Genomic DNA, 12,731 nt, shown 5'->3' on the forward strand with positions numbered 1-12,731 from the left:
TGTTTCCTCAGGGTGCTTTTATTAAAGAACTTTTTATTTTGTAAAACCCCATATTTGATTGCTCAGCCGTTTTTGTTGAGTGGACATTCAGTTAGTGAGTTAAAACCCCCCACTGGATAGCACCTTTAATTTATTTAAAGTTAATATCACTCAGGATAACCTCTTAACCACAGCTGCTGCTCCTCTAACCCTTGACCTTTCCTTAAACCCTGTCTTTATATAAAAAATTCATAACCACTGCTACGGTCGCTTGTCCTCCCACGCTATGGGACTGTATTAATACATTTATGTCCCCCGCAGCACCGGGAATGCAAACACACACTCACACAGATTAATGCAACTTAGTGCGCCAAACAGGGGGGTCCGAAACTTTTTCAAATGCTCTGTTTGTGAGGTTTTTTTTCTTTAGTTTTTTTTTTTTTCTGTGGACAATAAAAAGCATTCAGGAGGCTGGGTGTGTGCAGTGAAACATAAACCAGTGTGGGTTTAGTCATCCTGCAGTCAGTCGTTTGAATGATTGGGGTGGTATAAGGTTAGAGAATTAAGAAATTAGTTTTAAAATCCCTGAACTGGACCTTTGGGTGTGGGACCATCAAGAAGGTAAAAGCTGAATAATGTTGGATTTAGCTAAAAAAATAATTAAAAACACATTCTATTTTGGGAATAGAATCAGGTTTAAAGATTTGAAATTTAAAACCCTGGGATGATGGAGATTAAATAGTTGAATTTCTGACTCAGAGCTGCTTGAGCCTTGGGCTACGTTAGTCAGAGTCAGCAGAAGTGGTAATTAATGTGCCATTAATACCCAATACAGAGCTTGTGTGGATTGGATAATCTCAGCGATTATAGCCGGAATCACTGCAGGTGGATGCATGAAAACATAAACAGCCTCTCACTTCACTAAACATGTATAGATTGAGAAAATGATTGTGCTCTGCAGTTTAACAGTTGGTTTTAGATGCTTGATTTCAACGGTGTATTTTAGCGTTTCCATTGTGTGCTTTGGTTGCTTTCCGCAACTTTATTTTGCTACATTTGTAAATTGAAGGGAAACCTGTTGCTATTTTCTTACGTGATGAGTGTACATGGCTTTTTAACCATGGACAATAGGGTTAAGGTGACTTAACCCTATTGTCCCTCTGTTATGTGTAACATTTCTCATTCATTCTCTCTGCTCAAACCGCGCGCCGCCTTGATGAGTTTGTGTTAATTATGATTGTTATGTAAACTGCTCGGCTTAATCTCCAGTAATGAATGTGAATCATGACTGCTGCAGTCTGCCTGGTTCAGTATAACTCCTCTCTGGAGATGCATCAGATGACATTTCACTCAGCCAGTTAAAAGTCTGCTATGAGTTAATTCCCAAGAATGGCAATAGGGAGGTTTGAAACTGCTTGGAGGAAGTTGTGTGTTGATAATAAAACATTGGATAACTTAAGGGTGTTTTCACACCTGACTTTTCCAGTAGAGTCGGATTATCAACATATGTTATTTTCAGCTGTTCCAGCTCTTTTTCTCACTGCGTTGTATCAAACCAACCAAACCCTCTGAAAACCCTGTTCTCCTCCTCACCTGTGGGGGCGCTGCACCAAGAATGACTGAAGGAAACGACAGAAAAACCTCTGAAGAAGACACTGAGCGCAACTCCTTATTCTTGTAAATTTGAACAAGAATGGAGTGGCATCAGATTTTAGCAGTTGTAGTGTTTCTCTTTTGTCTTTGGTTAAAAATTTCTTCCATTAGCACGAGACTTTGTTTTGGTTGTATTTACCCAGAATGCCCTGTGCTACAGTCTGCTTCCTGCTTTTGGAGTGGTCTCCGGTCTGCTTGGTGTTCACATGTGCATTCAAATCACTACAACCAAACTGAGACAGAGGTCTCAGTTCTTTTTTGGTTCAGTTACACATTCACACCTCCCCAAAAGATCTAGACTCATCAGTGAGCCGTCATTAGCTATTTGAGAGCAGAGGCGATAGAAAATCAAGCTTATTTGTGTAGCACATTTCAGCAACATGGCAAATCACAGTGCTTTATATGTTAATAAAAGAAAAAGCCTTTCACTGCAGTAACAAAAAGTCAAAGACTAGAATTAATCAATGTTCCAGTTACTACAAATTAAAGGCAGCTGTAAATAATTTTTTTAGCCTTGATTTAAAGGAACTCAGTGTTTCAGCTGTTGTGCAGTTTTCTGGAAGTTTGTTCCAGATTTGTGGAGAACAGAAGTGATTTGATTCTGATTTTTAGGGTCACACTTGAATTCATTTTTTATTCAGAAGCCAATTTTTCTATTCAAATGGTCTAGATACTGTGTTTAAATTATGTGACTGGCAAGAGGAAACGACAATGTACACAAATAGAATATTTATTTGAAACAAGTCATTGTACCAAATACCATCAGTTTATGATTAAACAAAAATAAGTTTGTACATACAATTCTGTAACTTAACTTTTAAAGCAAAAAAAACCAAAAAAAAAAACCTTAAATATTATTCAGAGCATAAAAAAATTCCCAGGACAAGGATTTGGGAATCTTCAAAGATTTCTTTTTTATTCTTCACCTGTAATAAATGTCTTCTTTTGCAGGTTTTCTAATAATTCTCATTAAGAGTGAAGTGTTCGAGTACCAAACTGGTGCCAGTGTTCACTTTGTTTCTTCCCATTTTGCTGGCTAAAAAAAACTCCCATAGTGGTGCTCTCTAATCTTTGCATCCCAGCTCAACACACAGTAATCCACATGCTTTAGCCGACAATTTCCAAATCCGTTTGTGGGTTTTATTGTTCTTTAAAATCATCCTTAAAGGCAAAGCCCTGTGCAAGATCCGACAGAGTAGACTCCTTTTGTCCTGTCAGGATGTCCTGTCATTTCACCTCCAGGCTATGTGAGGTAAGTCTGAAAATCAAAGCATCAGACGGAGGGAATACACGCAAACTTTAAATGGTTTCTCCTATCAAAACAGTGAAAGTGTCACTCAGACCTGTCAGCTTAACAAATGAGCTGCAAAGCCAACCGATGACACATCGCACATCTTCCTTTGATCCGCTACTGTAATAAATCTCGTCATATTAGCTTTAAACTTTTCCCTAATGTTCCAAAAAAAGACAGTGCCTTGATATTTACAGGCCAGCCCTTGATTTCCTCAAGTCTGCTGCAAACAGTTCCCTTTCATGGAAGCAACTCCGGCCGCTGATTTTGTCCCAGGCCGAGTGTTTAATTGATGGCTGCAGACAGCGGAAACCTCATTAGGACTCAGACTTGTTGAGGATGAAAGAGAAACGGCCATTTGTTGCATTTCATGCGGCCAGACGGGTGAAACCGCAGCAAACAGCGACAGAGCTGCACCTCGTCTTCTCCAGAATTCCCAAACATCGTTTGTGGAGGAGAGCGAACGCTGTCAGAGTTTCCCCTCCAGCCCAGGCATCAAAGTGCAGAAGACTTGCCGTCCCTCAAGACGACAGCGGTTGTTGTTGGATAAACAAGATGAAAACGAGACGTCCTTTTTATTCCTTTCGGGGAGGAAAGGGGCTATAATGTCTGAAAGGATCGGCAACTATGTGGGACATTCTACAAACTCATAGGCAAGTCGCAATAGGCAATAAATAAATTGATCACATGATGAATTAAAACAAGCTCAGTAATTTTTGTTTATATAATTTATCATTTTTCTTTTTTCTCTCGCTCTAACAAAAACTGGATGATAAATCTTCAATCTGGTGCTCTGGTTTCAGCCAGCCCATGTTTTGAAGGATCATTTTATTTAGAAAGACTAAACAATTCATTTCATTTGTTGTTTCTGTTTTATTTATTTGGGGTATTTAAAAAGTCTTGCAGTTCCAGTGTTAAATGTTCATTAGAATTTAAAGTTTATTGATCTTTAGGAGTGTGCTCTTGTATTATGCCATCGCTGGAAAATGGTCTCAAAACAACAATATTACTGTTTATCGCAACAACTCCTGGGACAATTTATTGCCATCAAATTCCTCTGATTTCTATTGATTAACATTTTTGGGCTTTTGAAGGTTTAATTTTTGGAACATCTGGATTTTCTTTTCACCGTTGCACTTCGTTGAGTGATATCTGCGCACTCAGGGCAACCGTCTTGTTTAACCAACATATTTTACAACTTTTGTTTATTTGGACTTTGAATTAAGGCCAAGTCTACAAGTAATATTTAGGGCTAGGTTATGATTACATTTTTTTTTTTATTTTGAGGATAAAGTCATGATAATGCTGGAATAAAGTCATAATATTAGGAGAACAAATTTGTAATTTTATGAGAACTCTGACAAGAAAAGTGAGGAATGTTGAGCATCTTGTGAAGTTGTACTTTGGTATTGGAGATAAAAAAAATATTTTTAAACGTCGGCATCAAATTATTATCGGTAACAGGACTTTGAAACAATTGAGTATTTTGAAGAAAGAAACATACAGACTTAGTTGGTCACTTCAGATATTGATGACTCTAGAAGCTTTCTTCTCATTAGAATGACATTTTTTCTTGTAATTTTAAAGATGACCGGTTAAGCAAAATTTACATTTTGCACATTTTTGTATTTTTATTTGGGTTTCAGCTGCTTCTAAAACCAGTCCAGGTACTTAAAACACCCACTCAGCTGTTTTTTGGCTATAAGTTGAAGGGGGGTTTTTAGTCTGGAAAATGAACTGTTGCAAAAACCCCCTGATTAGGTCACAATCAACAGATGCTGTCGGTTACCTAGCAACCCAAGCTGAGCTCCAACACGTTTTGTCGTCTGGATTTACCACTGTATGCTCTGTACAGTGGCTGCTGGAAAAGACAAGTGTTTTGTTGTTTACTTACCATCCTTAAACCACTTCTGTTTCCAGCCATTTCTGCATGCGAAGATAAACGTTGAATTGGGTAGGGGAGCATTAGTTGGATTTAAAGTGACAGAGTCGCTAAACAGCTCATTCTGAAAGGAGGCAGGACGGAGCAGACTGAAATCTCTTGATCTAAGAACAATTTTGTGCAAAAAATCTGATGAACATGTTTTGTGTCGCCTATAGAGCTATCATATTCTCGTGATTAAGCAATTTAAAAAAATAGTTAGCCTGGCCCTGATACTCTGTCATATAACTCACTCACAGAAGAAGTCATTTAAATAAGTCACTTTTTAAAAATATTTTTGTAATTTGTAAAAAAAATTTTGTTTTAAACACAGCGAGAAAAATAATTGATGGGAAAAAATCTGAAGTTTTATTTTTAAGCCATATCGGCCAGTCCTAAAATGTGGGACATTCTGTGAATGCCTTTGAATTTGGGACCGGCTTTTAATGACCCATGACAATGCGAGACAGATGCGGTGTGCAGCGGCGGGTCCTTCAGGCCCAAAGTGACTGCTGACCCTGTTGAGTCAGAAACGTATCCGCCCGAACCCCTGGGACGGACGGGTTTTGTCTCCCATGTCCTCACAACGAGGACATGGAAGACAACGATCATTTGAATTATTTATGGTGTCTTTTTATTGTTCTGGTGACAGTGTGACTCTGGACCCCTCCCCCATATGTCCAAATATCTGAATCCCCCAAAAGCAGGACAGCTGCATCCCAAAATGATCTCTCTTTCCCGCTATTTTAATGCTTCTAGTTTTATTCTGCATGTTTGGCTGTTTGACATTTGTCTTCAGTGGCTACAGATCAGCTTAAAGTAAATCTTTATTTTCACTTAAGCCTGGCAACTCGGCTTTATGGGCTGCGATTTTAGCAAAGACCAAAATGTTAATGTGTTTGTTCTGTGTGCAGCTGCAGGGAGATTGCATATTAAAGTATAAATAGCTGAATCTCTCAGGTCGGTTCCTATCTTTTCTTTCACTCCTCTTTGTAGATTCACAAACAGCGGACCTGATACATGTGACGTATGCATCACCTGAATACATATTATAATACCGTGTCTTGGAAAATTATTCAAATGCCTTGGATTTTCTTTTTTGCATGTTTTTCACCTGCAGATGGAACTGAATATAACACTTGAAAATAAATATCTGTCCCATATTCTGCAAATTCAGGTGTACCAGCAGCAAAGGGAGCAGGCAGGTTTAAATAAAGGTAAAAAAAAATACCAAAATTAGTGGTGGGACAAATCTAATTAATCAGATTTTTGTCACTTAAGGAGTTCTCCTGTTCAGCAACATCTTCCTGCATAGGGTGGAAAACATTGGGTGTATTAGCACCATCCCTGTTCAGTCCGCTTTAATCCAAATCCAGTCCGTTTGCCTAGAAACTCTGGTTTGTTTGATGAATGTTAATTGAATCATTGGTGAATTCTGGTCCTCCTACAAATCTGGGTCTTGGTTTGGTTGTAGTCAACTCTGGTGCTGTTCGAACGCATATGTGAACACCAAGCGGACAGGAGAGCGCTCCAAAATCAGGACTGGATTACAGCACAGGTAATGCTAGCAGGAGAAATGACTCCAAAAAGACGAAAGAAATCCTGCAGCCGCTAAAATCTGACGCTACTCCATTTTTGTTTATATGTCGTGAAGAAGAAAGTTGCACTTACCAGAGATCTTTCTTCTTCAGAGATTTTCGTATCATTTCCTTTAGTGGTTCTTGATACAGCGCCTCTATGGGTGAGGAAGGGAACTGTTTTTTCTAAGGATTTGGTTCACTTGACACAGTACAGTGTGAAAGCAAATCTCACCAGTAGAAAATGTAACAAATCTTGCAGCTGTTGTCCCCAATCAAACCACACCTAGAGAAAAATCAAGTGGGAAAATAACCTGAGTCCAACAGTAGTGATGTTTTAACCAGTATTCTATCTGCCTCCACCTTCATTGGTTCAAGGTGACATCAAGAGCTTAATTTGTGAAAACAACAAAAACATTTTAAAAAAAACAAAGCATGCAGTTTTGTTTATATATCTAATAACCTTAAATTGTTATTGTAATATGAAAATATGTATTATTTTATTTAAGCAGAAGTTTTTCACCTCTGCCTGACCGACTGTCACTTTGAGAATATGATTTCAGCTGCAAAGTTATTCCCCAGCAGGTCACTTAACATTTTGGAGCTGTTGAGTCTGTGCAGCATTAAATGATAAGATGACCTGCCGTCAAGCACTCAAACCTGTCTTCAGTCAGGCTGAGTTAAGACTAGCTGCTCTGCTTCCTGGACCTGCAGAGAGGATGAGCTCTCACAGGATATGGCCTCTCATCCATAAACAAAGCCCACCTTCTCATCGGCTCGAACAAAGTTAACCAATGTCCTATATTTGCACACAGAGACCCCTCCCAACCCCCACAGATTGTGTTTGAGTTTTCTCTTGGTTTCCAGGGAGTCCTGCTGGTGTTAAAAGCAAACATTTATCAGCCTGAAAACTAACCACAGAGCTGGCCTCATTTACAGCAGATTTCCTCCAGGCTTTTTCAGTGAAACGTTCCACTCTGGTGCGTCATTGTTGCTTCATATTAGAGGCACATTTTGCCACATGTTTTTAGAGTTTAAATCATCTTCTTTGCTGTCAAATGAACATTTAATTTTTTCAAAGACTAAACTGGTGGAAAGTATGGGAATAGTTGAAGTTAGGCAACGGTAAGCTTTGGGTTTGGATGCTCTGTAAGGTTTTGTTGCATAATGAGCATCTGAAGAGATGACTCTAACGTGCTGATGTGCAGAAGAACAAATCCTAATTGTGTAGAAAACATAGATGAAATAAATATAAATATAGAAATAACATAGATGAATTAAGATAACCTAATAAATAATGCATAGTTAGCAGTTGCAGGATCTCCTGACTGAACTAAGTCTTTTTATGTTAACTTCCAGTTCAGTCTCAACATATTTGACATCATGAACATTTGCATCCTTTTTTTATTTGTAAATATATACATTTTTCTTTCTCTTTTTTTACATTCCTTAATTGGAACTTTGTACTTGGAATATAAACTTGAAAGTGAAAATCATTGCTTACATTTTATTTTATGGCATACAATGAATGTAAACGTTAGTCAAAGTTTAATGTCATAAAAACAAAATAAACTCATGGACGAGGATGATTCTTTTAGAGATCAAAGAATAGACAGTATATTTATTTTAAAATGTGTGGCTAATTGCAACCCTGTGACTTTTTGTTCTAAAAATGAGTGTCCTAAAAATCACATTATAAATTTCATGCATTAATATTATTATTAAGGACAGGTTATGCAGCTGTTACTCCTGATACAACCACCAGACCTGTACTAGAAGAAAGCGGAAACATTTCTTGCATTTTGTCCTTTCATCCACATGAAAACTCTTAATGCAACTAAAAATTATTATTTATGAAAACTCTGACAAAAAGGGAAAATTTGTGAAAACCGTATTTGTGTTTGCGTGTGTTCATGGGAAAACTGAGATTTAGGATGCTACACATTAGTCTGTGACAAATAATGCACCAGTATATCCACATTCTAGTTTTTGAAATTATTCGCAATAAGCATTGTCTTGTGTTTTAATGACTTTATATTCTAATATGCTACTTAAAAGTTGTTCAACCTATATATCTGTCCATGCAAATTATGTTTAATGCCTAACTGGAAGATGTGGTTGTTTTGAAGCAATTTGATTGGCTGACAGGTTTTGGCTTTGAGCTACACTGCCCCCTATGGGTTTGGCATGTTTAAAACAATTATCAGGGGCAGATTGTGTGGGTTCATGTAGATGAAAACATTTCAGAAAATAATCCCTTATGTATGACATTATTTTTCTAAAGACTTGGCTACATGTAGAAAAGCGCTAAAAAGATGAAACACTTGCATGTCAGAGAGATGGATAACTCCATCCGTCCACATTTTTCTCCACCATGTCCCACTTGCTGAAGCGGGACATGGTGGTAACAGGTGCAGGCAGAAACATCACTGTGGCTCTAAAACTACCCTGGCCATCTTCCAGAGGAAGATAACTCCACCATCTAGGATGCAGAATTTTGTTCTTTCTTTAATTATTCACATCCCCTGACCTTAAGTGAAGGTTCAAACACTTAAAACTCAATGCCACAGTTAAGAGAAAACTTAATTGTTAGCTGGATTCTTTTTTTAAACATTTTTTCAAGTTTTCATACAGATGAATGTTGGGAAGTGGTATGTTCTTATCAACATTAATGAATTATTGGCTTAAAACAAGCTCATATTGTTTTAAGCCAATAAAACAATATGAACTGCTGAAAAGTTGCTTGTAAGTTAGTTTTTCTCCTAATTCAAGTGTACCAAAATTGTTGGTAATATTTTGTATTTTTGCAGTTTGCACTGTTCTACCGTTGCACCTAGATCACCACAACATAATTGTTTGAAAAATTATTATAAATTATAAAATTATCTTGAATGTAACATGTTTTGGCATTTTTTCAACTTTCCCCAACAATCATCTTTAAAAAAGATTCTGGTAACAGTGAGGTTTTCTTTCTCTCAGACCAAAAATACTTGGTAAGGTATTGTGTTTCTGCAAAAAAAAAAAATAATCTAAGACGGGGACATTATAACATTTCAGTGAGTGGAGCAGATTTATTTTTTAAACCAGAACTTTAAGGTGTCATCTGCACATGCCCAGACTGCACAGATGTTTTCCATCCATGACTGACTCATCACGTGAGTCCGAACATCCGTCATGTTGTTGCATGGAGAACAAATCGACCTCGTTTGACTCTTTTTCTTCTTCTGCAGTTCCAGGAGCTCCAGGTTGACCGGGACATGCAGCTGACCTCCAACCGGAGCCTGGCCGAGGAGAGCCTGGCTCGGCGACCCCGCCTCAACAACGGCAAGCTCCAGCTGGCAGAGAAGTACAAGGAGCTGTCCAACCTCGTAACCACATGCTGGGAAAAACAGAGTCAGCTGGGTGAGTTTGCCTCGCCGCCGAAGAGACACAGATTTAGGAATGGGGAGGGATGGGGCGATGCGGTTCTGGTTTCATGCAGTTGAAATGTCAGTGATGGCAAGGTCACTGGTTTGTATCCACAGCCGGATCGATAAACGCAGCCCTGCAGCCCTCAGCAGTCTGAAACGATTCAGTGGAAACAGCCAGAGAAATCAGTCAGAAAAGGTCGCGTCCCAAACACTTAAGGTCACAGCTAATTACACACAGTAACCCACAGCGGCTCCTCTGTGTCTTCCCAGGAAGACACCCAAACATGATGGCTGTAGTTACACATCGAAAGCAGAGCTGTGCTTTACAATGGAGTTATAGGGTCAGGCTAAGAAAAAATATGAATAAAAAATTTTATTATGAGAATAAAGTCAGAATATTATGGGAATAAAGTAATAAAGTCAAGATATTACAGTCATAGTACTACCAGAACAAAGTTGTAGTAACGCGAGTATAGTCATATTATGGAAATAAGGTCACGATAATAAGAGAATAAAATAATGAGAACAATGTTATGATATTAGGAGAACACATCAGCATCATGTCAGTAGCTTTAATTTCATAAATTTGACTTTATTCTCATATTATCACTTTACTCTTCATTACAACTTAATTCTCAATATATTATCTTAGTCTCGTAATATGACTTTATTTTTGTAGTTTATTTTCATATTATGACTATATTCTCGCATTATTACAACTTTATGGTCGTAGGACTTTATCCATCCATCCATTATTTTACACGCTTGTCCCTTGTACCGTCCCGATGGGTGCTGGTGCCTATCTCCAGCGGTCAACGGGCAAGAGGCGGGGTCACCCTGACCAGGTCGCCAGGTCATGGGACCTTATTCTTCCTGTATCATAATGTTATTCTCATTCTTTTCTTAGCCTGGGCCTCACACTCTGTAGTGTTTATATCCCACTCAGGTCTCTGTCAGCCTCTTGGTTCAGAGACTGAAGGCATCTTCCCATCAGAGTGCAGAGAAGCCTCTGAGTGTCACCGAGTCGAGCCTTCATCTGCTCAGAGAAACCTCAGCATGACTGGAGTTCGGTCATGGGAACCAAATGGAGCATATCAAATGCCAGCAGGAAGCTTGCAGCAGTTGTCAAGGAATTTGTGGGCGAAAAGACAGGGAGGGGGTGCCTTGCTTCTTTTTTGTTTCAGCAAGTTACTCCTTCTCAGACGATGTCGCCTCAGCCTTTCTGCTCAACTCTAATCTGGGTAGAGAAGCTTTAAAGGTTCGTACACAGCGAGTCGAATCAGAAGCGGGTGATGAAGTCAGCGTTCCATAAGGTCTTCTGCTGCTTCAAGTTCAAGTGTGGCGTAATGAAAAGGCCAGATTTCTGCCTCAGCTGCAGTGATGGAAGTTGGGTGGAATGCTAAACTTCCTGTCGATGTGCGCGCGGTGCACAGATGCTATCCCACCTCCCCGGCGAGGCAGGCAGGATGGGCGGGGGTCCGTCTTTGCGTCCTTCCTGCGCGTAACATCTGATTCTCATTTGGCTCCGCGAGCCGCTGGGGGGGCAGCAGGACGGGAAAGATGAATGAAGCAGCTTTTCTTGACGTAAACGTTCCCAGTGGAGACGAACTGAGCAGCAGATTGTTAGACGCATCCTGCTGTTTCACGGAGGAGGATTTGTGGACGGGAAACGCTGCCAGAGCACTGCAAAAAATGAAATCTTACCAAATATTTTAGTCTAGTTACAAGTGATAATCTCCTAGTTTTGTCTTATTTTAAATGTACTATCTTACAAGTAACTTTTCAGCAAGAAATGCAAGTTTTTTTAATAAGTAATTCCTTAATATTGATGAAAAAAGTGCAAGATTATTTAACTTTTAGAAAGACATTTTTCTCATGTTATATGGTGTCCAAATTTTTAGTATTGGGGCCAAAACTGGCTAATTTAAACTACTGGAGGCCACAAAAACTTATTTAATTAGTTCATTGTAATCTTTTTTCTTCTTCTTTTTTTTGTTTTACCTACTTAATAATAAATATATAAAATAAACAAATAAAAAAGCGGTTCAGAGTGTTTTCTTATTGAAAAAAGAAAAGCTTTTCCAAATTATTTGGCTCATCAATTGTTTCCGGTTTTGTTGGCCAAATTTTTACCTCTCTTGACTTGTGGTTGGGGGCCAAACACAATCATGTTAAGGGCCACAAATGGGCCCTTGGCAACACTTTGGACACTCTTGTTATAACTGAAATGATGTGGTTATTAAGGAATTATTGATTAAAAACAAGCAATTATATATTGCTGCAAAGTTAGTTTTGTCTTATTTCAAGTCCAATAAGATATTAGGACTAGACCAAAAATACTTGGTAAGATGTTATTGCAGGGACTCCAGGTGGAGGAGAAACCTTGAACTGTCCTGGTTTTGAGTTTCTTTCTCTTAAACATTATAGCCACCAGGAGTTTACTTGCCTCCACTATTACCTTATAAAATATCTGATGTTGCAATTTCTGTGACATGTTCACAGCCATTTGTGCTCATAAGAAAGGTCACAGAAATGCCTAATCTGAGAAGGCTGGTGCAGAAATCCTGTAACCTTAACAGCATGAGTCCCCAGAGGTTTTGGTTTGGAGCTACAAAAATTCGCCGACTGATTCACACGTGATCTGGACCAGGTGCGGAGCTGAGGTCGGCAGGACTAGAGCAGCGAAACATGGCATAAATGTTCAAATTATGGACGGATGTGGGATTAGTGGATGAACAGCATCATGAAGGAGGAGGAGCCCAGAAGAGACGACAGGGAGAACTAAGATGAATTGATTAATCAGATTAGTCGTGATTAATCAATTATTGAAATAACTGTCGTTTAATGTAGTATAGATTATACTACATTATAATCTATAATGTAGTATAGACATTATACAG

The 12,731-nt window shown here is 38.7% G+C and overlaps 1 protein-coding gene across 1 annotated transcript in view; it reads left to right on the forward strand.

The window, feature by feature from the left end:
* Positions 1-12,731, forward strand: part of LOC106699940 (vacuolar protein sorting-associated protein 37D-like) — a 44,782-nt gene that overhangs the window by 1,666 nt on the left and 30,385 nt on the right. The window contains exon 2 of the mRNA XM_014472616.2: positions 9,652-9,823. Within this exon, the coding sequence (XP_014328102.1) occupies positions 9,652-9,823 (172 nt within the window). The remainder of the gene's footprint in view (positions 1-9,651; positions 9,824-12,731) is intronic.

This window comes from Xiphophorus maculatus, chromosome 11 (genome assembly GCF_002775205.1).
Source record: "Xiphophorus maculatus strain JP 163 A chromosome 11, X_maculatus-5.0-male, whole genome shotgun sequence".
Lineage (NCBI taxonomy): Eukaryota > Metazoa > Chordata > Actinopteri > Cyprinodontiformes > Poeciliidae > Xiphophorus > Xiphophorus maculatus.